The 25,466-nt window shown below is 54.1% G+C and overlaps 1 protein-coding gene across 1 annotated transcript; it reads right to left on the reverse strand.

Moving 5' to 3' along the window:
* Nucleotides 1-12: 12 nt before the first annotated feature.
* Nucleotides 13-20,651, reverse strand: VIL1 (villin 1). Its single transcript, XM_032412242.1, has 19 exons — nt 20,550-20,651; nt 20,160-20,234; nt 19,128-19,324; nt 17,702-17,810; nt 17,428-17,538; nt 15,794-15,996; nt 15,610-15,688; nt 15,342-15,440; nt 14,525-14,678; nt 13,866-13,966; nt 13,640-13,777; nt 12,880-13,038; nt 11,669-11,848; nt 11,023-11,168; nt 10,188-10,332; nt 9,521-9,709; nt 8,278-8,346; nt 6,834-6,974; nt 13-3,185 (listed from the first exon to the last, which is right to left on the reverse strand). Exons 1-19 carry the CDS (start codon nt 20,622-20,624, stop codon nt 3,072-3,074), a joined length of 2,484 nt encoding a protein of 827 aa, XP_032268133.1. The 5' UTR covers nt 20,625-20,651; the 3' UTR covers nt 13-3,071.
* Nucleotides 20,652-25,466: the final 4,815 nt, after the last annotated feature.

The following is a 25,466-nucleotide window of genomic DNA, read 5'->3' on the forward strand; positions in this document are numbered from 1 at the left end:
GTATTTTTTTTTTTTTTTTTTTGCACAGTATGATCAGTTTGCTCAGAATTGGGGGGGATGGGGCATTTGGTGTGTTGGGGCCAGGAAGGGACAAGTCAGATGGGGACAGAGTGCTTCAGTCCCAGGCAGCCTACACAGTCACCTTTCTACTGATAATACCAAATGTGGTTACATTACTTTAAATGACGTTGAATTGGTACTTGACAGCACTTCGTTCTGCAGACAGCTGATCTTAATTGAAATTTTTTGGAAGGGAAAACTAAAATTCAAACTTACTGATTCTTACCACCTAGTATTATGGAGAATTGGAAGTTGCATGTAGCCAGATAGCTGCTGCCCCTTTAGTAGCCATGACTCTAATTTAGGCCTATGAGATAGACTCTGTTTTGCGGGGAATGTATTTATAGTGTGTGCACACTCATGCGTTTTGTGTCAGCAGGATAGAATAAGAAGCAGCAAGTCCATGAATTGTTCTTCTATTTACATTTTGATTCCAAAAGCTGTTTGTTTACTTGCCATGGTCTCTTAATTTCGGGCCTAACTTAATGGCTCAGTAACAGATGTAACAAATGTAAATGTGTTTACATTTTTAAAAGTATACAGAGATACTTACAAATCAGCTGATTAACTCTGGGAGGCAAATAGTAGACTATACATTTCTTTACTTCTCTTGTTCAAGTGTAGAATTTTTCCAAAAGAGAAACTTTAAGAATTAAAACCTCAGCAAGTGAATTCATGAATTTACTTATTTTTCCATACTGCAGTTACCATTATGTTACTATATAAACAAAGCTCTACATGTGTACAGCTACGGATATAGTTGTATAATGAAAATTATTTGGAAACATCTAAATTGGAGAGATTTTTGACAGCGTCTGTATAGTTGAGTGTTATGAGTATAGAGAGAGCATGGGGGTGAGGTTTGGAACCATACAGAAAAAAAGTAGTTTGTAAACTCATTCGTGATCTGAAAAGAGTTTATACTAAAACAAATAAAAATATTACTCTTCTTTCTTTGTCCTCTGAAATGAGTGCAGTGGATGCACTTAGTCATCCACACTTTTTTTTTTTTTTTGGTTCTTTGCTTTAATTGGCACCCCCTACCCTGCGCCCCCATAGGCGGTCTTTTGTTTTAAATCAGGGAAACAGAGCTAGATCTCCCAAGTACATTTGGATCTTGTATATATATGTATGGAGATTTTTAGAAACACCAACAACCCAGTACCAGGTGCAAGTCCCATGAGTGTCCCCAAAAAACAGGCGTGTCCTTTTCCTTCTCCCCATCTTGCTTTACCACTGAGCAATGCTCTCTTTAAGTGTGTACAAAAACTAATGGGTTTCTGCCATCTGATGTCTTTTGAATGCAGTACTTCAAAATTCTAATTTTGTCTCTATTGGTAGGTCTTAATAACATCTGAAAAACATAGATATTTTATTGGAAAACTGCGGTTCGGTAGACCTTGAGAGTTTTGTGACGTTCTTCAGCTGTGCGTCACCACAGTCAACTGGCTCCTTTATGGCATGCTTTGGTTACTAGACTTCAGGCAGCCTTTTCCGTTGTAGCATATTTATACACAGCAAATTTTTCTTTCCATGTGTGCTATATGTCTGAGGTTTTGAAGTTTTTAATAAAAAGTGTGCCAGTGTCAGTATAAGCAGTTGATTTTAGTAACATTGGACTTTTCTAAAGTACATTAAGAGGTTCAAAGTATAGGCATGTTCGCTGGTGAAACCACGGAGGGGATGAGGTTCTGGATCAAGACCCAAGTTCGGTAGGTCAAATGCCAAAACGAGCAATCAACTGACCTGGCCTGTTTCAAGAACAGAGGGGATGCAGGGAGTGAGACCACACACCTCTCGTCCCCAGGTTTCCCTCCCTCTCTGAGCTTGTCTTTGCATCCCAATTCCTCTGGCCTGTTGTCAGTGTGGTTTACTTATGCTGTGGAGAGGAAAACAGAAGGAAGGGTCCTACACTTTGCCTAATTGAGCCACTACCAGATTTGCTGGCAGCTTTGGCCACATTATTTGTGAGGTGATTTTCTTTCTTTGTGTTCAGAGTGACTTGATTCTGACTCTTTATGTTGTTTCGTATGGAGCGGCACTTTATCTGTGTTTTAGCAGAACTGTTCCTCTGTATCCTTTACGGTTTTTCCTTGTTTTTGTTTCCTTTTTAAATTATGCATAGAGTTTTTTGTGTGTGTGAAATTAAAGCCTTTATTAACCTTGCATTGGTTCGACTGTTATTTCTGGAAAGGACTTATCCTTACAGACACTTAACCATTTGTTGAGGTTGTGAAATCACTTTCTGTTCCCTTCTGACTTGGACTTCAATGCAGCACCATTACAGCTTAAAGGAGATGGAAGGGCAAACCAACAAATGGCTGGAGGCAGCACCGAGTTCTCGTTTTCACTGCAGGAGCCCGGGAAGCTTGGCAGAGGTTCTGGATAACACTTTGTAAACTCGGCATTGGCCTTAGCTAAGCTCTTCCTTTGCCTTATTATTACCAGACAGGGGTGAAATGACCTCTGTTCTAGACCCAGTGGGTATGCTGCTCTCTCTGGGGACAGGTTAGTGTTGTGAAACTTCCTAACGGGGCCCTTTCCCAGGCCATTCAACTCTTGCAAAGAAGGAGTGCCCTTTAACTTCTCACCTAAGTCAGTGAGGAAAGTATGTGAGAAGGAAAAGCCATTACTCTGGGAAAGATGTGAAACTGCAAAAGGCTTCAGCCCACTTTCCATGGTTAAAAACGACTTACAGGAGAGGAAAACCTAGGGATGACTCCTCAGAATTAAAATGTTCTGTGGAATGTTCGCTCTTCTAAGAAGGGAAAGCTCTAGAACAGGATGGTTAAAAGTGACATTAACACCCCACGCTCGAAACCATGTGACCACCTTCTTAAGAGCTGAAATTGGGACCACACTGTCCTTATGGAGGTACCATTCTGGAAGAATAGGTTGCTCACAGGTAAAATTTCACTTCAATTAGTATAGGACTAATACACCAGTCATGAAAACAAGGAAACTGAAAGCAGGCTAGGGAACTGCTCTCCAACCGCAACCACTCCTGCTTCTCAAAACAGGCCTTTTTCTTTCTTGAGGTGGTGTTGCTTCCATCGAGGGAGGGCAGAGAAGGCAGTGGGTGTCATCCCCAAGGCCTTGGTGAAATCCTCGATGGACAGGTGCTCCTAGAAGAAGAAAGACCAGAGGGCAATGGTCACATTCTCGCCCAGGGTTGACTTGGATGAGTCCTGTAGGTGTGGCAGAGCAGTCACGTGAAGAACAAAAATAGGTAACGTCAGGAGAACCCGGAAAGAGATGGGGAGGAGCCAGGTGGCATGTTGAGGTCTAAGAAGTGTGATCCCTGAATTTGGAACATGAGCAGCATGAAGTAGATTGAGCTCCTGCTGACAAGTGCACCCTAGCTCTGAAATAAGAATCGGGACATTTGACTTCGCTTGGCTAGGGAATTTGCTAAGAGAATGTCTTAGTTTTCCTCTCTCTAAAATGGGAAAAAAATCTTAAAGGCCAATTTTTGCTTCTTCGTAATGCTTTTATGGAGATGAAAATAATATTACACATGAAAGGGCACTGGAAACAAGGTATCTTGTTCATCTGTCTTTACTCAGTAAACAGTGAACCTAAGCGAGAGGATCCTACTTTCTGTAAATCTGGCCCACAGAGTAAGCAGATGAGCCCCCGAAGGGAATCTGCCCAGGTCTGAATATATGAGACTCAGTTGCTGTTATGACAGGAGGCCCAGCTCTGCTCGAGAGAGCCATGACCCTGGGGAGGCGCTTGCCCTCCCGGGCGCTACCTTGCTGGGGATCAAGTGAGCAGGCTGGCCGCCCCAGCGCGACAGGCCCGCAAGCAGCAGTCTAGCGTCCAAGTACAGCTGCGGCACTTGCAAAACCCCCTGGGAAACAAAATATTTGGATGACCCGTACCGGCTTCTCCCATCCTGTGAATGATCTAGAAGGTTGGATAGCGCCATTCTGCCTTTTTACTCTTGGCTTAGAGATCGTGACTGGGAGACACCTAACTAAGCCAGGGGTATGTATCTTTCTCCATAAGATGAGGGGATTGCCTGAAACGACATTTGCTCCCAGCTGACACAATGTAATAGGGCAACTGCTTAAGGCAAGCCAGGTACCCTCAAGGCACATTCACGTGAGAACCCCAAACTGAAGCTACTAGAAAACGGCATCTCCCAGCCTTCATCTCTGCTCCCCAGGCACCAAGAAGGGGACGAGGTGGTAAGAGCCATGGGTTTCTTTTCAATGTGAGCCCCGCCCCCTCTGCCAACCCCAGGAGAGCATTTGAGCCCACTCCTACAGAGAGCCCTAATTGAACAGCTTGGACAACATCTGTAGGTGGACTTCAAGCTCAGATGGGTCTGACGCCTCAGTTCTCTAACCTGTCTTCAGGTTTGCCTCCCACCTCTGGGCATTCTCAAGTCCCCCGAGAGCCTGCCCACTCCCCCAAGCAGGGAAGAAGAGAGGAAAGGTGAGTGGTTTGGGCATCAGTGGATGGGGAAGAGCTGCCTACCCCAAACTGGTTTGTAGCAAACCCCTGCCCCAGGTCCCTCACAGCTGTGGCTGCAGGTGCCCTCCCTGGCCCCAGCCAGGCTGGCTCCACGGCTTGGCTGAGGCTTCTGGACTCTGACCCCCAGGGTAGAAAGCAGGAACTGCCCATCCCAGTGGACTTGTAGCTTTCCGCTAGTCCTGCTCTTGGACTCTGTGATCCTGCCAGCTGATGACTGGCCTCACCCATACCCACATCCGCCTCTCTGTGGCTTACTCACTGGTACTCAAACACTCAGATTATCCTCTTGCTACTGCCTGCGGCCAGACCCACCACCCCACTGTTCATCGTCACTGGCTCCCCTTCCGAGTCTGGAGCAGTCAGAGAGGCCTGAAGTCCTCTCCTACTCTCCCCACTTAACACTGACCTACAGCTTCCCCACAAGAACGTACTGGCGCTCCTGGGTGGCGCAGTCGGTTGAGCGTCCGAATCTTGGTTTCGGCTCAGGTCACGATCTCGGGGTCTGGAGATCAAGCCCCGCTGGGCTTCGCTCTCAGAGAGGAGTCTCTCGGGATTCTCTCTCCCTCGCCCTCTGCCTCTCCCCACCCCTTGCACGTGCGTGCTCTCTCGCTCTCTCTCTCTCAAATAAATCTTTAAAAAATCAGCAACAGACAACTGACTTTTTAAAAAGGAGCTTAGATTCTGTAGACTGTGTCTACCATGGTAGGGTTGTCTTGATTCTGTTTGTCCCATTCCGAATTCACCATCCATTCAGCCTCCTATCAGTCACCGGGTTCAATAACACCAGCTGCCCCGCCTTTTAGAAATACTTGGAGCCACATGGTACCATGGGAGTGGCAGGACTCCGAAGACCTCGTCCTTGCTCTGACTCGCTGCTAAGTAGCTACGTCAGGCACATCAGGCGAGTCACGTGCCCTCCCTCCAGTTTCCTCAGGCAGTTGTAACAGCAGCTTACGTTTACATACCAGGGGCTGGGCAAATAATACTCATATATTACTGTTACAAAAAATATGTTGGGATCGTCCCAATATTCCAGTGAGGACACAGATGGGTAGATCTGGGAAAGAATGCATGAACATGGTCTCCAAGGTGAAGGGCAGGATGCAAATGCTCTGGGAACCATACACTTAAACATATATCGGGCCCAAACCCCTAACAGACTTGTTGGAGAAATCAGGCATCTCTCTTCTGTAGCTTCTTTAATTCATTAGCAAGACGTCTTTATGGTTTATCATCCCGAGAGTACATTGTCTCTCGATACCCCCATCACACTAGATCAGCCATCCATTTTGGATCTGCCTATAGTGGAATGAATATTGGAAATGTATTTTTAACAAGCTCTCTTCTTGCCATACTCTCTCCCCACGAGTGACCCGCGTGGGCCTGCAGGTGCAGCCACCGGAAGCACCGCGCACTGGCGGGTCTCTGAATAGCCTGCCCACCAAATAGGCATCACCCGGGATGTCCCTGAGTGCCTCAAACGGCATGGCTACCCCCATACTCACGGTTGTCCCCCTCTAAGCTCAGTCTGACCCGGGGTCTTTTTATCTCCGAAAATGATGCAATTGCCCTCCAATCACACCCTTCATCCAGTAATTACCTGGTGTCATTGACTTTACCTCCTAAAATTCCTCTAAACCCCCTTCTTCCCTCCACTTCCCCAGCCACCACTCAGCCGGCCTCTGGCCACTGCTTTTGCCACCTTCCAGTCCCTTCTTCACTGGGTAGCTATAGTGATCTTTTTTTTTTTTTTAAAGGTTTTATAAAACCTGGCTGGCTCCATCAGTGGAGTGTGCCACTCTTGATCCCAGGGTTGTGAGTTCGAGTCCCACATCGGGCGCAGAGATTATTTAAAAATAAAATCTTTTTTTTTTTTTTTTTTTTAAGATTTTTAAACTTTTTAAAATTAATCCCTGCTGTGCTCATTCCCTGCCTCTGGGCTTCACGCATGCTGTTCGCTTCTCCAGGAAAAATACATTTTGACTGAATAATTCCTGTTCACCTTTTAGAAGGAAATCTTCTCTAAGTCAGGTTTCTTTTTGGAAGACCCTTCATGGCACCTGTACTTCACCTTGTAGCGCTTACCATCACTGAAATTAAATCATAGTGTAATCAGGGTCCTTTGAACCCTCTGTCCCCACTGAGATGTCACCTCACATGAAGGTGGAGACCAGGTGTGTTTTGCTCACCAGGGCATCCCCAGCACCTAATCACCTGCAGGGCACAATCTGGGGGTCAGTGTTGTCCAGCAGACGGCCAGCCAGCTTTCTTCATCCTCGAGCCTGACCTACCTCCTTCCTGCTGGGGTCCACACCCTCGGGGAGCTCCTCCACAGGCTTGTTCACCAACTGCTCCAGGGGAAAGATGGGTAGAGGCCCAGAAACGAGGTTGCTATTTGCATTGAACATGTCCAGTTTAGGGTTGGTGATCTCCTAGGGAAGAGAAGGAAACCACTGGTTCATTCTGCTGGTTTGTGGCTACCTCCCAGGCTGCTCTTCTCTCCGGAGTCAACATTGATTCTAGATTATCTCCTTCGAGAAGCCTTCCGTGACCCCCATACGCACACTCCTCATAAGAACACAACACCTGGGGGCGCCTGGGTGGCTCAGATGGTTAAGCATTTGCCTTCGGCTCAGGTCATGCATGATTCCAGGGTCCTGGGATCGAGCCCCACGTCGGGCTCCTGGCTCAGCAGGGAGCCTGCTTCTCCCTCTCCCTCTGTCTCCCCCCCCTGCTCAAGCTCTCTCTCTCTCTGTATCTCTGTGTCTCAAATGAATAAATAAAATCTTTAAAAAAAAAAAAAAAAGAACACAAAACTTGATTGGATCTGTGAGCTAAAACTTGGTGGTTTGTATCCAACCAAAGCCAATGGGTCCAAGATGATTATTTTGTTCTATGACTTATGAACTTCTCCATGGCTTCCCACAGATGTTCGAGGTCCACCCTGGACATTTATGATCCTCTTTCTCTTATCTGTTATGAAACTGTCATCAGTAAATTCCCTTAGCCTTGACCTATCTATCCATGCTTTCCTGCCTGAACCATCAGTCCACCAGGAAGGGTTTATTGAGGGCACAGGGCACTTGGGCTGCGGGTGGGGCTGAGGAGCCAGCCTCATCTGCTGATTAAGCCAGCGTGCTTGTGGAATTGCTCTCGTGTTCTGGACACATTTCTATAGAGTCTACTTGGCCCTGCCTCCCCTGCGAGGCTATGAACTTCTTGAGGGAAAGGTTTTGCTTTCAGATTCCCATAACCCCGGGCCAACAGGTTCAATGCACGGGGTTCTGTTCACTAACTGAGGGACTGCAGTTTGCACTCGGAGAAAGGACCCCAGGGGTGACCACAGCAGACAAATCATTCTGTCTCAAAGTATAGTCCGTGGACTAACTACATCAAATCACCTGGCTCTTCATTTAAAACAGGCATATTCCCGGGGCTCATCCCGATTCCACGTACCAGAATTTGGGGGAGTGAAGGGGACTTTGGGATCTGCGTTTTAACCAGCTGTCCCCACCTCGCTTCTGGCTCCCATCACCTGGATTCTTACGCATGCTCAGACTAGGCCATGGAGGAGAAGAAACAGCAGGAGGCCGTGAAGTTCAGCAGGGAGAAGCACTTCCATGAGCGGTGGGAGGACATGGTGGAAAGGGAAGCCCAGGACCCTGCTATCTTTTCTGGAGCTTTCTCAGTTCCCTCGGGGCTGCGACGTCAGCCAGCCACCTGCCCCGTACTCACCGCAGTGATCTGGTCCCAGTCCCCAGAGTTTCCAAGCTCCGCCTTCAGGTCCTCATAGGATTTGGTGTTCTGCACATAAAGCCAATAACAAGTTAGACCCGGCTTTCAGCAGAGGACATGGAAGAATTTTTTCCTTTCGGGAGGTTGAAAGAAGGCTGGCCTAAGGCCCAGGGGTGGGGGTTGGAAGAGGGACCCTGAAAAAGGAGGCTAGACGGGAGGATGAACACCCACGGGGCTGATGGTCAGGAAAGGCCCTGCTCAGCCCCACGTGGGGATAGAGGCCACCCTCAGAGGCAGTGTGGGCAGCCATGTGCAGCCTGGAGAAGCTGCCTCCCCTGTGGAGGCTCTGGGGAACACGGGGGGCTTGGAAGCCAGGGGCCTCCTCCCCTCCCAGAGCCTGGAGGGGGACCCTGCCGCAGAAAGGTGAAGGGAGTCAAAGGGATGCTGGCTCCACGAGGAGCCGCATCTCTATAAGCCCAGGGCCTGGCCCCCAGCATGGCGCGTCATGACGGCCATTGTGCACCTAAAGTCACCAGGCCTTAGCCTTCCTCCTTCCTGCAGACAACGTGCACGGGCTTCCATTTTGAGGACCTGCCCTCTGCTTCTACCTGGGGCCAGTTCAGGAAAGTCCTGTGGCAGTCCAGCTCACCGTCCCTCAGGTAAGGACCACATGTATGAGCCATTTTGCTTAGAAGTGGGTGCCAGGAAGACATTCATCTGTCCTTTAAAGAACTGACGTGTGTCATTTTCATCTGGTTTGAGGATGCACCAACACTGTCCCGGAGAAGTTTCTACAGTGATGGAAATGTTCTTTCTCTGCGCTGTCCAACCTGGGAGCCACTAGCCATGAGTGGCTACGAAGCAGTTAGCTTGGGGCTTGTGAGAAATTGAATCTTCAGTTTTGTTTAACTTTAGTTGATTTAAGTTCAAATGGTCAGTACAGCTCTTAGCAAGAATGTCCATCAGCTCTGAGCTACATCTCATGCCCAAGAAAGGCACGGTCATGAGCCTGGGTTTTTGATAGATTTCCTTCCCTCTCCCTCACCAGGGGGCTTCATGGGCTTACACAGTCTGACTTTTTATTCGAGGTCCCCTAGAACCCCTTTAAAAATCTGTCACTGGTCGTCTATCACAATGGGTAGAAAAGCCTGGAAGTCCGCCCTGCCCTTGGAGTGTGCCGTGAGCGGCCTCCTGGAGAAGGTCGTGCTGGGCTGGAAGGATCAGGGGGGCGCTGGCCACTCACACTCCACTTGAAGGGATCCCACGCCAGGAACCAGCCTGTGAAGGTGGGGGGCTCGTGTCCCTGCTTCACCACAATGATGGGGGTCTCGGGGTCACGGCCGCTGGGGTGGGTCTTGAGGTATTCCTGTGCTGTGATTGCTGCAGCTTTCTTCTCCTCCTCTTTGGCGTGCTGCCCGATCCAGAAGAAGACCTGTGGAGAATCCAGAGTTCGGGTAGGCCTTCCTGTCCTCCCTGGCCCACCGTGCTCTGCCTGGGGTCCGCCAGGCTCCGAGGACCGACAGTGGAGCCAAGTGACCTCGGGCAGGCCCCATCTGGTCTCGACTTTGCATCTGGGAGATGAAGAGGTTGGACAGGTGTCCTCTACTTGGAGACTCTGCCAGTGTGGGACTCCCGGCCTCTCCAGAGCCGCAGACCCTCAGAAACATGCTTCTGCCATGTGAAAGAAACGGGGCTTTGGGAAAATACGTCCTGCACTGCAGCCCCTTCCGGAACGTTCCTCTCTACCCGCCTCCTTCTTCCTTAGGCTCTTGTTGTTCACAATACTACTCCCAGGAAGAATGAATGAGGGAGCCCAGAAAATGTCACAACTTACCTGTCCATAAAGTCACTATTTCTTGGCCCTGGGGCTTGAGCTGGTGGTAAGGGAGGGCCCCAGGCCTCAATCCTACCTGGTCCCAGACATCGAGCAGGAACACATCGTCCTCTTCCAAGTCATCCTGATTGAAGTCAGGGATTTCTGTGGCCAGGAAGCGCCCGGTCTGGTTGGAACATTCAAAGAGCCGGGGGGTGATGGCCAGGGTTTCCTCCTGCAGTCTGCAGGATGCAGAGAAAATTGTGGCAGCAAGAAGAAGGTGTGGGGAAGGAAAAATGGAGGACGCAGAACTCCGACACAGAAAGCCCAACTTCTAGGAAAATGCTCTTTTTTCTGACCGCACGAAAACTGCCCCCCTCCTCCCAAGAGTCTGAGAGCGCTCCAAGGCAGAAGTCCCCGCTGCCTTTCCAGGACGAGCATTCCAGAGGCTCTTCTGCAGGCCCGTTGGGAAGTTCTGATATCTTCCTTCTAGGCCTCCTCCGGCTACTGCAGGAATGCCCTTTCCCTTTAAACGGGGGAATAGTGGTCCCTGGGTATGCTTTAGAAAAAACACTGGAAAGAGTGTTTCCAGCTGGGGCTTCTCAACATCCAGGTCCTGTGTCGGGACTAAAGGACAGGGTTCTGGCAGCTTCGTCCCCAAGGGCAAGCCCTGCCCCTCTCTTTGAGTTGCTTCCTAGCCCGTGAACTCCATTTGCCAAGAAAACCCCCACCGGGCCCCAGGCATGCCCCTGGGCTCACGGGGCTCTCAGGGCCCATTGGGCCGCCCCTTCTTTCTTCATCTTGTAGCCCTGGGGACTGGTACACAGAGTCCTCAGTCCATGCTCACTGCAGACTCTGGGCCATGGGCTGGAGGGGCTGGGAGGCTCCCCAGCATAGAAGGTGAGCTGGAGGCAGAGGGACCCCATAGTTACCTCTTGGTGCTGGCATAGGGAGCCTTTCCACCCAGGGCTACCCAGAAGCTGGCCGGCTCCTGCCCTTCCACCACCACTTGTTTCTCTGTCCGAGAGATGGTGTCCGCAACCATCTTGGCCATCTCCCGCTCGTCCCCGCTACAGCCCTGGGGAGAGGGGGGTCAGCTGTGTTGGGGGAGACCATCTCTACTGCCACACCTACCCCCACCCTTCCACCATGTTTACTGGCCCAGAGCTCCTGGGTCCAAGAGGGCCCCTCCTGCCTGGATCAGGAACCCATGCACACCCCTCCTCTGTCCTTGACACTCCAAAGAACGGCAGAGGGGACAGGAGCCTGCACTCTCCTTACAGGACAAGAGAAAGCATCCAAGAGGCTGAGATCAACGGAGAGGCAGCGACAGGTACAAGGATAGTGAGAGAGAGCCCCAGACACAAAGACAGACCAACACTGGGACAGGCAGGGGTGGCCGGAGACAAAGAGAACGAGAGATACTGAACCAGACTTAGAGGCAGAGAATGTGGGGGTGGAGGGAGACTGGCTAGGGGCAGCTGGGAAATGAGCCAGAGGGACCTGCTGGCCAGGGGCTCCCCTGAGGCCCGGGGACCCCTAAGATCCACTTGGGGAGGGGGAGGCCACTGCACGCACCTTCCCGCACCACAGATAGCAGCAGGACTGGGTCTTAAGGATGAAGACGTCATTGGAGTTGAGGAAGCTGGCCCGGGGCTGGACCTCAACGGCCTTGGTGTTGTTGGTGCTGGTTCCCTGCACCTGGAACAGCCGTGTGGAGGGCACTGGTTCCAGTTTGTTGGCCCGGGAGGTGCCTCCCTGCAGCAGGTGTGGAGAAGGCAGAGAGAGAGAGGTGGGAGCAACTTAGTACAGACAGTGGAAGGTTCTCAAGAAGGGCACAGAGAACAGAGTGGAAGAGAGGCTGGGGTGGGGTCTGCCCGCCCCCAGGTCCTCTGCCGCATCATCACCAGACTAACCTTTCCAAAACATTGCTTTTGTCATGACACTCCCCTGCTCAGAAATCTTCAATGGCTCCCTACTGCTCATAGACTGGAACCAGCTCCTCAGTCCAGCCTTTGCAGGCCCCACATGATGCAGGCGCAAACTGCCCTTCCAGACTCACTCTGCTCTCTCCAGACCCTCCCCTTTAGCTCAGCCGGGCTTCTCCCTGCTCTACGTGGATCCCCTCCTCTGGGCTGTTGTCCTTGCTGTGCCCCCTGCCCTGCATGCCCTCATTTTACCTCTGCTGAGCGCCTCAACTCTGACCCTGATGTCAAGAGCCCCTCCAAACCCCCCTCCAGCACGAACTCCCTGCCTGCCCCAGATTACTGTGTTCACACTGGGCAGCGAACCCAACCCGCGTGTCTGGCATTTAACCACACGGTGCCTCGGGCTGTTAGTTCCCTGCTCTCCCAACAAGACCCGCCTTCTCCAGCCCCTGCACCTTGCAGAGGGCGGCAGGCTTCGCGGGTGCTCCATAAACAGCTGATTTCTTAAACGAGCGCTGGAGATGTCTATTCCATTATGTTGGAAGGCACCAATGTTGTTTGGATAGGCTCATCAGGTGGGCAAATCTAGCCAAAAGAACTACCTTTCTCATGCAGAGGACGGGGCGGGGGGGGGGGGGGGTGGAGTGTAGGGAGAAACGGGACTTGCCCACGCTCCGTACTCATTCCTATGGAGTGGTGGTTTCTATTGCTGGTTCCACATGGGTGATGGGGCCTCACACAGTCCTCTCCTACAAAGCACGCGCTTCACCCCCAGGCCCACCCCCGCCCCTTCCCCATCTCCTGATGCCCACCCCGCCGCAATCGTCGGTCCTGCCAGGCGCCTCAGGCCAGCAGCCACACCTGGTAGATCACCATTCGTCCCTTGAAGATGGCCATGAGGTGTGGTGGCTCCTTGCCCATCGGGACCCGGATCTGCACCAGTTCGTTGTTGTACTTCTGGTCCAGGATGACGGCTTGATAGGCAGAGGCTGCTATTTCATCCTGGCTGGCCTGGCTACCCTGGGGACAAGCATGATGGAAGTTGGGGGGACGAGGCCGGCCCTAGTTCTGAGCCCATCCCCGGCTGCAGCAACAACTCCATCCCCGATTCTCACCTGGCTCCAAACGCAACGGTCTGCCCCACCAAATACCGCCCGGGACACAGCCCAAACCCCACGTGACCCAGACCCGTTTGATCCCAGCCCCACACCTAATCCTTTCCCGGCCCTCCGCCAGCCCTAGCTCACCTGCTACTCCGCCCTTAACCCCAGACCTCCTCTCCTTCTTACTCGGGGGACACCATGGCTATCATACCACTACCCCCAGCACCCAAGCATCTCCCTGTGCACTCACATCTGGACCCACAAATCCATGCTGCTTTGAGCAGATGAAGGGGATGTTCTGGAAGCCATGGAAATTGGGAGACTCCAAGAACTCAGAGAAGGGGCAAGGATTGTGAATGGGGGGACCCTGTACCACTGGGATCTCATAGCCTAAACAGTCCCAGGATGGAAAGGGGGGTGAGCTCCCCATCACCAGAGGTATTCAACTCAAGGGTGATGGCCACTTGGAGTGGGAGCCGAGCTAGCTGTGCTCAGGACAGGGAAGGGTGGGGCCTGACCTGCCAAATGTAGAGCAGGTAGTGCTTCTTCTCGCCGATGAGGTAGGTGTACAAGAGCAGGTAACAGTCCCCCCCGTAGAAGTGGCCTAGCCACTTGGAGTCCACCGGCACCAACTCCAGGTCCTCGATGCACCACACCTGGGGCCAGTACCAAGCTGGTATGAGGGCCAGGACAGGTTCCGCCGACCCCGCCCCACCCAGCACCCGCCTCCCACCCTCACCATACCTCCACCTCGCCGCTCCCGTCGTCCACCATCTTCTGCTGGGCGGCCACCTGAGGCTGCACGTGCATGGATGTGGCATCAAACTTCACCTGCTCTACTTTGGCTGGGGGGGCGGGGGGATCAGGACACCAGCTGTCATAAGCTGAGGTCTCCCAGGTCCTCACAACAGCCCTGAGTGATGACTACAATTCTTAGATCCATTTTACAGATGGGGAAGCTGAGGCTAGAGAGATCGGATGGCTTACCCAAGGTCACAGAGCTGGAGAGTGGCAGTTATAATGCGAAACCCCATCTCCCATCCCTAAGACTCGGGCTTCACCAGGGCCTCCCAGAGGGGCCAGGAGAGGGACAACACTTTCATCCTCCTCCAGGGGCCTGGTACTGAGCTTGCATTCAGCAAATATTGTCTGGTGAGACCCTGACTCTATCTGGTTTCCAGGGAGACAACCCCATTCCAAAGGAAAGACAGGTGCTTCTCAGCTTCCTTTTTGTGACAGCTCAGTTTACTCATGTTCCCTCGTGTCCCCCCCCTACCTGGGGAGCCCAGCGCCAGGGGGAAAGAGCGCATGGAAGAGGCGTGTCTGGGAGAGAGGACAGGTGCAGGGGCCCTCCTAGCCCCACTCCGGCTCCTGACCCCACCCTGCCTCGGGCCGGCCCTCACCCACGGAGCCCAAGGTGTGGGTTTTGCCTAGGCCTGAAGTCCGACTGGGCAGGGTCCACTTCTGGAAGAGCTGCTGAAAGACAGCTGACTCAGCCCCGTCATTCTGCACCTCCACCTGTGTGTTCGACGGGTACTGCTTCGCTTTGATAAAGTTCTAGGAAGAGAACGGGGTGGCTGAGTCTGTGTCCCTCTCCTAGCCCCCCACAGCCCCGCCCCCAATGCAAGCCAGAGCCTGGCTCGAACCCCAACCAGACCCAACCACAAACCTACCCCTGGTCCCAATCCCAAACTTGAACCCAACCCCAGTCCCAGTGCTGACCCCAAAGCTAAACCCTGCTCTGGCCCCAACCCCAAAACACAAAGAGACCCCAAACTTGACCCTACCTCAATTTTAACCCCAATCACCAGCTGCCATCTCTAACCTTGAACCCAACCCCCATTCTAACGCTGACCCCAAGCCAGCTAGGGTTACTGACTCTAGCCCTAATAATGACCCCAAACTCTGACTTGGTCCCAACCCGCCGGCTGACCCAATCCCCTCTTGCAGGAAGGCCAGCCTCCATTTCTCCCTTTCTCTGAACCGAGCTTGAGGTGGGAGCTCACACCCTGAGGAGGCCCCCAGGTGGCCTGGAGACTGGCCCCCTGGCGTGCAGAGATCCCCCAAGACAGCTACGGAACTGACCCTCAGCACCCCTAGCTGGGTCAGGCCCAGAGCTTTCCAAGGCCTCTGCCTGGCGCTACACCGGGTCTGACCCCACTCCTCTCCCACTGCTGCGTCGGTTTCTCTCCCCCTCCCTTCCCGGACCCCCCTGCACACCAGTGCCTGGTTCATGGCTCCTGTCCTCTCCTGGGCGTTGGCATCCTTCCCCCTCCACACGTAGATCTTCAGGCCCCCCTGGTCCAGGATGTAACAGTCCTAGAGGTGGGAGACAAGGATGCAGCATGGGGGCCTGAGCCGGTGGTGCCGGGCCGCAGAGCGGCAGGCACAGACCCACTCCAGCCCCCGGCACTGCTCCCGCTTGGGGGAGACTGGGCAGGGTGCAGCGGGATGGGAGCTGGGGCTGGGGGTCTCCACGCCCTCTCACGCTGTGATTGAGCAGGTCCTGGGTGAGGGGCCTCGTGGCGACTTCTCTAACCACCAGCTTTCCCTCTGAGTCAGACACGCTGCAGGACAAAGGCACAGCAGGGATGGGGGGGGTCCCACAGCCCAACCCTCCCACCCCCCGGGGGAGCGCCCCACGGCCACAAGGAGCCCAGCTGGACACTCACTGGTACAACTTGAGGGCGGCCTTGACCACCGGCTCCACCACGTTGTCGGGCACTGCGGCCTTCAGTGACCCCCGTGGGCCCAGCACGTGGTTCATGATCTCCATCAGCTTCGGGGTCTCCTTCTCGTTCTCCCCGTCCACCACCGCCACGTAAGTTCGCCCACCCCGCTCCTGGTCTCGGATCTCCTTGGCCAGGGTCATGCCCTGCAGGGAGGCCCCGGTGACCCGTGAAGGCCGGCGGGGGGATGGGTACGCGTCCGCCACCCCCAGCCATGCCAGGAGAGCCTAGGCCCCCCTCCGGCAGCCCCAGGGGACAAGGCACCTGTCCTGCCTGTACCCCCGAGAGTGCACCAAGTGAACCCCATGGGAAAGCAGGTTTCTCGTTGGCAGGCGGGTATTTGGGGTGCACTTGCTGGGCCTTCTGTTTTGACATTGAAATTTGTGATTTTACTTTGCAGTTTTGGACAAAAGCCAAGCCCTGGATATCAAAGCACTCAGTCTCTTTGCCCCAAAGTGAGCTCGCATGTGCACGCGCGCGCGCACACACACACGTGCATATACACAGCCGCAAGTATGTACACACACGCACGTGCATGGCACACTTCCTCATGTGCGCACACACGCACACACACTCACACCCTGGCTCCCCCTCCTCAGCCCAGTGGCCACTGCTCTGGGGACTGGCATTTCAGTCGCCAGCCCCAGTCCCGGGACTTCTTCCTATTTCTGTCCCCAGAGCAGTTCTCTGCTCTCCTCTCATTTACCCAACTTCCGTGATAACCTGTTTTAAGATGACCCAAACTGAACTCGGTCCCCCCGACCTTCCCCAATCTGTTGCTCGTGGTCTTTCCCATTTCGGGAAATGGCACTCCATCCACTCCACGGTGGCTCAGGCACAACGCCCCTCTCTCCTCGGCCCCATCCGCCACACGCATAAGGCCGGTGGATCCCCCCTTCCTGTCCCCGGGGCCCGGGACACCTGCTCCCATCCTCACGCAGAGGGCCGCCTGCTCCCTGCATCCCTGCAGCCCCTCCACACCCCTTCTCCACTCAGAAGTCAGGACGACCTTCAGACCTCCTGGGCACCGAGAACAGACCCCAGCCTTCTCATGCCACCTCCTGGCCCCCGAACACGCCCTGAGAGCGAGCCCTCTCCCTTCTCCCAGCTCCCTGTAATCGCCATCCATTGCCCGGCGCCGGCCACTTCTCCCCTGCCTTAGGGCCTTCCCTGCCCCACCCCACCTCCTCCAGGAAGCCTTCCCAGAACCCCCAGTGTCACACGCCCACCCCTCACTCCTCAGCTACTCCCTTCATGTCTGTGTCCCCCGCTCGATGGCCAGCTGGAGGCCATTCACCACGGCACCCGCGATGCTTGGCACAGGGTCCACCACACAACAGGGACTTGTCACACCTCAGTGGCTGAGTCCCGGAACGCATGCAAACCCCAGCATGCGTACCTCTCCACATACACACGGAGACTCAGATCTACCTTGGAACACACCGTCCAGGGCAGTCAGCCGAGAGGGGCCTGGGGACGTGGGGGCAGGTTGGGGGTGGCAGACGTCTGGCGAGTGTGACTGGTGGGGGAGGGGCAGGTGGGACTGGGGAGAGGGGCGGTGCATGGGCAGCGCTTACCCTGAGTCTCTCCATGCGGTTGCTCTCCGGCCCGTTCCACTGGATGATAACCTTCCCAAGGTCCAGGAGAAAAACATCCCCACGGTTGAAACTCTTCCAAGACACCTCCACCTGGAACGCCAGAGGGGAGCTGCAACCTCCACTCAGATACTTGCCACAGTCCACGGCTCTTCCCTGCCTCCTCCCTGCCCTCACCCCTCCTTGGCCTCTGCCCTCCACCCAGGCTGGGAGGGGACACAGGAGGCCATGCCCCAGGGCCCGGGCCGATGCCCACCTCTCCGGCCACCACGTTCCTCTTGCCCTTGACGTGCAGCAGCCGCTGGACGTCGTAGGAGTTGGTCTCCACCTGCTTCATGCCAGAAGCCACACCCCCCTTCTGGATCCTGAGAAGAGACGGAGCTGACCCAAGGGAGTGAGCGGGCTGGGAGGCGTGACAGAGCCGGGGTGCCCGGCTGCCACTGGGGCCATCTGAGGGCTGGGCCCGGGACTAGGCTGAGGTGCACGAGGTGCCTCAGCTGCCCACTCTGAGGTACTCGCTCTCAGGATCATGCAAGGGCAAGGTCAGTCTTCTGCGTGCATGTGCGTGACCTTCCTCAGCCTCCTTAAAGTTTGCACCCTAGGTGCCTCACTCCCCGCCCCACAGACACTGCCCTGCTGAGAGGGCCCGCAAAGAAGGGCGCATGGTGATGTGGATTGGTGGAAGGACAGGACAGAACTCGGAGGACAGGAGGCTGCAGGGAAGGGGGAGAGGAGATGCTATGGACTGAATTGTGTCCCCTCCCAAACTCCTATGTTGAAGCCTTAACCCCAGTGTGGTGGTATTTGGAGATGGGGCTTTTGGGAGGGGTAGATTTTGATAAAGTTTAGATGAGGTCCTGAGGGTGGGCCCTCCGTGATGAGGTTAGCGCCCTTATAGAAAGAGACACCGGAGCGCTTGCTCACTCGCTTCACCATGGGAGGACACAGCGAGAAGGTGGCCGTCTGCAAGCCAGGAAGGGGGCTCTCACCAGCAACCGAATCAGCTAGCACCTTGATCTTGGACTTCCCAACCTCCAGAACTGTGAGAACATTAATTTCTGTGACTTAAGCTACTTATTCTAGAATATTTTGCTAGGGCAGCCCAAGCAGACAGGAGAGATGCCAGCTCAAATGCCCAAAGGATGGGCCGTTGCTCTGAGTATGGGAAGAAGAGGAGCAAGACGAAAGGGAGGGGTGGGGACCGTGGCTCACCGGAGAGCTCCCGGCCTATCCTACTGCTCAGTAGCAACTTGGCTCTTGACTATGTGTTTCCACGGGAAAAGCCCAGAGGCCAGAACTTCAGACTTTTCAAGAAAAGGTAGAAATCGGCGTGTTGAGTGTGAAAGTGTTCCTTTAGAGAATGGAGAGTAGCCATCCGCCCACGGGCCAGAGGGAAGACTTGATGTGATGCCCTGGAAGGCCTCCTTCGGTACCGAGCTCTCCAGAACATTCAAAGAGGGGTTGATTTACAAAAATTCATGGTGCGCAGACTTTCACAACAGCCTCTGGGGCAGCTAAAGACACTCAGAGGGATAAAGACCAAGGACGGGGCAGCAGCAGGAAAGGGGGCAGGGAAGCTGAAAGAATAGAGGTCTCCAAAAGCCCACTGTGGGTCTCCCCCAGAGGCTCCCCGTGCTGGCCCGAGCTCCGTCCCTCCCCGCCGGCTGCGCACCCCTCCGTACACAAGGCCCTGTTTGAAGTAGCCTCGGAAGGCCTCGCTCTCGTTGCCCTGGACCTCGCGGTGCTGGATGGCCCGGCCATTCAGGAAGTCGTCCATCTGCGTGGTGTAGATGGCAGCCGCCCCCTGCTCGTCCTGGGACGAGGCCTGGCCGATCCAGTAGTGGATGTCATAGGACAGACTGCTGCCGGTCTTGTGGATCTAGGGAGGACAGGGGATGCGCGGTGTGCCCCAGGCCCTGGGCTCCCACGCCCTCCCGCTGCCTCCCTGCTCTGCATGGTTTCGCACACACAGGGGGCCTGGGCCGCAGGTGAGCTTGGCAAGGGGAGGGGGGAAGCGCATGGCGCAGGTGGTCAGGAGCCGAGAGTACAGCCCCCACCCCGCCACAGACTCTCTGAGACCCTCAGGGTCCTGCTCCTCTCGTCTTGGAAATAAGTTGGTTGCCTAGAGCAGCATTTCCCAAGGTAAGGTGCGTGCTCCGTCAGGTCTGTGAGGCGATTCGGTGGTGTGCAGGCCAATGTGCAGAGGAAAGGATTAAAGTAAATATTTTATAGCTACTTTCTGTTTGTGACCTGGGACACCGCCTTCCACTTATTATGATAATGATGTGGACTTATGTTTTTAAATAAACGGATTTAAATTTGAAAAGTGCATCAATATAAGGACAAATACAAATGCATTAAATAGTACAGGATGTGGCAAAAACCAAGAAGGTGAAACGAAGGGGACTATGGATTTCGGAAATGGGGACCTGAGGTAGGGTGACATCCTACTCGCTCAGAGGGTCCCCACGACTATAAATTCAAAGAAGTTCACCTCGGGTGGGAGCTCAGTGAGCCGAGGGCAAGGAGAGCCTCTTCTACCTCTCACCCTGCAGAGCTACCAAAGGCGGGGCCCCTGGGCACACCCAGCCCGTGCTGGCTAGGGGTAAAACCTGGCCAGCCCTCCTTCCCGCCCCCAGCCTCAAACTTCCTCTCTGACACTGCAGAGGCCTTTGCTGTCGGCTCAGACCCTCCCGTGCTCGCCCCCCACTCACAGCCAGGACTATGTAGCAGTCGCCTTCATAGAAGCTTCCGAAGGTGCTGGAAGGAACAGGCACCATCTTCATGGCCTAGGGAGAGGAAGGAGCTCAGAGGGGCTGCCTTGGACCACCCAGAACCCCCAGCTGCCTTGCCTCCCTTGACCCCAGGGAGAGCTGGGAGAGGCAGAGAACCAGCAGGAGGAGGGCTGAGGAAGCTGACCAGAAGACTGGATGTGACGATGGGAGGAGGAAAAGGAGCAGGAGGAGGTCTGAGAAGAGAGGAGGGTGGTCTTGGGGACAGGCACCAAGGGCTTGAACCCCAGGAAGGCAGAGCAATCTCAGGCTCCTTCCTTCCCTCAGTCCCACCCCAGCCTGCAGAGCCCCCAACACCCAGGCAGGCCTCACCTCGATCCTCCATATCTGCACCCCGGGGGTGGTGATGTTGAGGGAGCCTTTGACTTGGGCGCTCAGTTTGGTCATGGCAGATGAGCCTAGGGGAGGGGGTTGTGGGAGCAAGGACTGAGGAGCTGGGAGCGTTTCAGGTGCTCTCCTTCCAGCGCAGGCCTGGAGAGCTCCCAACAGCTCCAGAGGCCAGGGCTCAGGGACTTGGGGAGGTGAGGGCTTAGCGCTCCTCCCCAGCCCCTGATTGGCCCGAGGGCCCAGCCTCCAGTCTTTCCACCCAGCTCTGATCTTGTCACTCTCTTGCTCAAACCCCTACCCTGACTCCCTATTACCTGATTAAAGCCCCCATTCTTTAGCCTGCCATTCAAGGCCCTTCTTTAGCCCCAAACACTTTTTCTTTTTGAAAATTTTTTATCAGAGCCATGTTGACTGCTTAAAAAAAAAGGAAAGCGAAGAATAAATAAGAGCCAAAAAGGGTATTTACCCCAAAGGAAAAACAGGTGTTCAAAGAAAACTTGTACTTGAAATTCATAGCAGCTCTATTCACAATAACCAAAAGGTAGAAACAACTCAAATGTCCAGCAACAAAACGTGGTATATATCTCCACAATGGAATATTATTCAGCCGCAAAAAGGAACCAAGTGCTAATACATGTTGTAACATGAATGACCCTTGAATACATTATGCTTCGTGAAAGAAACTGGACACAAAAGGCCATGTGTTGTGTGAGTCCATTTATATGAACCATCCAGAACAGGCAAATCCATACACATAGCAAGCAGATCAGCAGCTGTCAGGCGCTGGGGTGGGGGGAGGGGAGGGCCTACTAGTGGGCCTAGAGTCTCCATCTGGGATGATGAAAAAGTTCTGGAACTAGACAGTGGCCATGGTTGTAGTGTACAACATCGTGACTGTCCTGAACGCCCCTGGACTGTGTCCGTTAAAGTGGTTAAAATGGTAAATCTTATGTGTATTTTACCACAGTAGAAAAAGTGTATGCAGCAGTTTCGTGTTCCTTCCTAGCTATCCCCAAACACCCCTCAGTCACTGTTCTGGTGGTGCTCGAGATCTAGTCCCCACAAGGGCGGGGATCATATTTGCTCAGTACTGAACGCCCAGCATCTCACACCATGTGAGCACTTTGCGGAGTGGGTGGATGGATGGGTGGTTGGATGGATGGATGGATGAGTGAATGGATGGATGGAATGGATGGGTAGATGGGTGGATGGATGGATGGATGGATGGTTGGATGGGTTAATGGATGGATGGAATGGATGGATGGATGGTTGGAAGGGTTAATGGATGGATGGAATGGATGGGTAGATGGATGGATGGATGGATGGGTGGATGGATGGATGGATGGATGGATAGGTGAGTGGATGGATGGAATGGATGGGTAGATGGATGGATGGGTAGATGGATGGATGGGTGGATGGGTGGATGAGTGGATGACAGAGTGAACTCTCCCAGTGTGAACCAGCCTCCACCCATTGAGCTGAAAGAAACCTCCCTCCCCAAGCTTCTTTTATGGTATCTTTTATGGCTCATTCTGTTTTCACCTGTAGCTCTGTTCCCTGCTGCAGTTGCTCATCAGAATCACCTAGGGAGTTTTTAAACAATACCAGTGCTTTGATGCTGCTCAGGTCTATCCCCAGGGACTCTGATTTAATTAGCCTGGGTGGGGCCCAGGCCTGGGTACTTTATTTTCTGCCTTTTGGGAAGCGGAGCATGTGGACTTTTAAAACTTCCCAGAGAGGGGCGCCTGGGTGACTCAGTCGGTTAAGTGTCCAACCCTTGGTTTGGGCTCAGGTCATGTTCTCAAGGTTGTGAGATGGAGCCCCATGTCGGGCTCCATGCTCAGCGCAGAGTCTGCTTGAGATTCTCTCTCTCTCTCTCTCTCTCTCCTCCCTTCCCCCCACCCCTTCCCACTCAGTTGCTCTCTCTCTAAAATAAATAAATAAAAATCTTTAAAACAAAAAACTTCCCAGAGACTCTGCTATGAGCCAGGGTGGGGATCGGCTTGTCCCCAGTTACTCTCATCCCTGGTTTTCTGCATCTCCCTATCAGGCTGGAGACCACCCCCATTCCCCACCAAGCCCACCACCCAGCCTGGCACAGCCTGGCACAGATCTGCCCTCCAAGAAGGCTCCTTGAATGCTCCTTGAATTGATGAACAATGAATGAAAGGTCGTGTGGCCCCAAGGGTCAGGCTTCATGCGCTGACAGCCTGGAACTTCCCTATCTAATCTCTCATGGCACCTTGGCTCTGAGTCACCTCTTGGAACAATGACCTGGCCCTTTACTGCTGGGAAACTCCCTCTTCTGAGTCCTGAGGGGTGACCTCTCTCCCCAGCATTCTGGAGTCTGGGTCAAGGTCTCCCTGCCCAGCCTCTGATTAGCGCCCCCTCGGGCAGATCAGGGGACCACGTCCGGTCACCAGCGCTGTGTAGGAACCCCTGGTGCCTGGGCCCTGTCCGATGCCCCTGTGGGCCATGGCCCCTCTGTGAGGTATTTCTCAACCCACAGAGACCGTAGGTTCCCAGGACCCCTGGGTCAGTAGGACCAATTTGGGTACAAAGGAGAAAAATGTTTTCTGTGTTATTTCATTTACCACTTTGGTCTACATCTTCCTTTCTCCGAGACAGATTCTTTGACACTCACTAGCTCTATGAACATGAGCCTGGTTCTTCATCTAGAGATGGGGGGAGGGTCGGGTCAACCAGATGACCTCTAGGGACATGCTCTGATCCTAGGAGCGAGCAGCAAGAGGAACTGAGGGTAGGGCGCCTGGGTGGCTCACAGTTGGTTAAGCGACTGCCTCCAGCTCAGGTCATGATCCTGGAGTCCTGGGATCGAGTCCCACATGGGGCTCCCTGCTCAGTGGGGAGTCTGCTTCTCCTGCTGACCCTCCCCCATCTCGTTCTCTCTCTCTCAAATAAATAAATAAAATCTTCAAAAAAAAAAAAAAGAGGAATTGAGGGTAGACAGGAGTAGGTGCTTCTTGCGCATCAGATGAGTGGAGATTTGGGGGAGCAGGGATTTGGAAAAGCCAGTACGCTCCCTCCCTAGAGGAAAATCAGGATTCGGGACCCCCAGCAGCCTGAACTGGTAAGGGGGAGCCTCTGCTGGGGTGGGGGGCAAGGGGATCCTGAGGAGGGCGGCCCTGAGAGGTGAGCTCTTACTCCAAGGGTACCCCCACGGATACTCTCCGACGGCTCCTGCTCTCATCCATGTTGGTCCAAGCAGACGCCCCTGCCCCCCACCCCAGGTGGGCCCTCCCCAGAGAGGCTGTTGCTCCTGACCTGGTGGGAGGATTATGGGCTCCTCACTCTCCCATGCCCACAGCATGGCCCCAGGTTTGCATATGCACTGCCTTCTCCCTCAACTGGAGTTTGCTGGCTACCCCCCTCACTCCTGGTCCCCAGTATTCTCTGTCCCCTACTTGAGGAAGGGCGCCATTCCTCCCAGACCCCCCCAAAGTCAGCTATCTGGGCAACACCCTGGAACCCTCCCTCTCCTGCCCTCTGTCCACCTGAATGTCTCTCCTGCCTGCCCCCTGCCACACCCCTACCTCTCTCTGCTCGCTCGCTGCCTTCTAGTGATGCTGGACTGCTTGCTTGCCTTGGCCCCCCAGGCTGCTTTTCCCCCTCCCCCTATGTCCTTAGTCCTGCTCTTCCCTTTACCGAATGCTCTCCCTACCTTTCCTCACATGGCTGAATGTTACATGCTCCTTTAGACTCAGTTTAGTTCTCATTTCTTCCAGGAGACCTTCCCAGAATCCTCAGGCTAGACTAAGGACCCCTCCCCGAGGGCTCCAAGGCATCCTGGACCCATGCCACTCTTGACCCCTTAACCACATGGTGATGAAAGGATCTGTTTCTAAGTCTGAGGTCTCCAAGGTCAAGGACCTAGACTGTTCATCTGTGCAGACCCCAACTCTTAGCACATAGTAGGTGCTCAACAAATGTTCACAGAGCTTAAAGACAGAACTGTGGAATGGACAGGGTGGATCATGCTGGAGCCCTGGTGGGACTTCAGGCTCCTGCACCACCAGGTCCCATCTTTCCTTGCTTAACTGCCACCCTGCTGCCGTCAGGGTTCCAGCTGCAGAGTGCTGTCACGGCTCTCAGTCCCCAGTCATGCCGTTCTGAGCTAGACACGGATGTGGCAGGCCCTAGAACCCAGGACACCCTCCTGCTTCCCCAGGCCTGTGAGAGCGAGGAGAGAGGACACACCCCAGCATCCAGGCTGCAGATTCTGCCCCTTGCAGACCTGGGATGCCTTTGCAGGCTTCCTGGGAAGGGGTGGACCGGATGTCCCAAGACCCTGGTCTGGACTTGGCTCCTACCTCCCCCCGACCCATTTCAGCTACATGGGGCCACCATGGCTGGTAAGGCCAGATGACAGGTCCTGGTGGAGGGGAGATGGGACAGAGCTGCATGCCTGGGTGACCAAGCATGGATGGGGGCCAAAAGGGCCCTGCCAGTCACCAGCCCCCTGCCTCTCTCTGTCTTTGCCCATCTAATTCCTGAGGGTTGTTGCTCACATCCTAGGATCCAGGAGCGCCGAGGCCCCAGCAGTGTCAGGGGGAATGGCAGCACAAAGAAAGAAACCGTTTCAGATAAAGAACAAATGGGCAGAGAGACGGGGTGGGGCAGGGGAAGGGGAGGCAGAGTGAGGTCAGGGTGACCAACTAGTTCTGGTTTGCCCAGGAGTGTCCAAGTTTTAAATCTCAAAGTGCCGTGTCTCCAGATTCTCCCCATTCTGGGCAATCGGGATGGTTGACACCTGAAGGGAAGTTAGCGTCAGGTGCGGCTCTGAAAGAGCTGTTGTCTGGAGTGCAGACCACAATTCTTTCCTTGGAGGCCCAGGAAGCCACACTGGGCTCCCTGCTCTTTCCAGACGCTCCAGAATGCCAA

The sequence above is a fragment of the Phoca vitulina genome, unplaced genomic scaffold, assembly GCF_004348235.1.
Source record: "Phoca vitulina isolate PV1807 unplaced genomic scaffold, GSC_HSeal_1.0 scaffold1, whole genome shotgun sequence".
In the NCBI taxonomy this organism is placed as follows: Eukaryota; Metazoa; Chordata; class Mammalia; order Carnivora; family Phocidae; genus Phoca; species Phoca vitulina.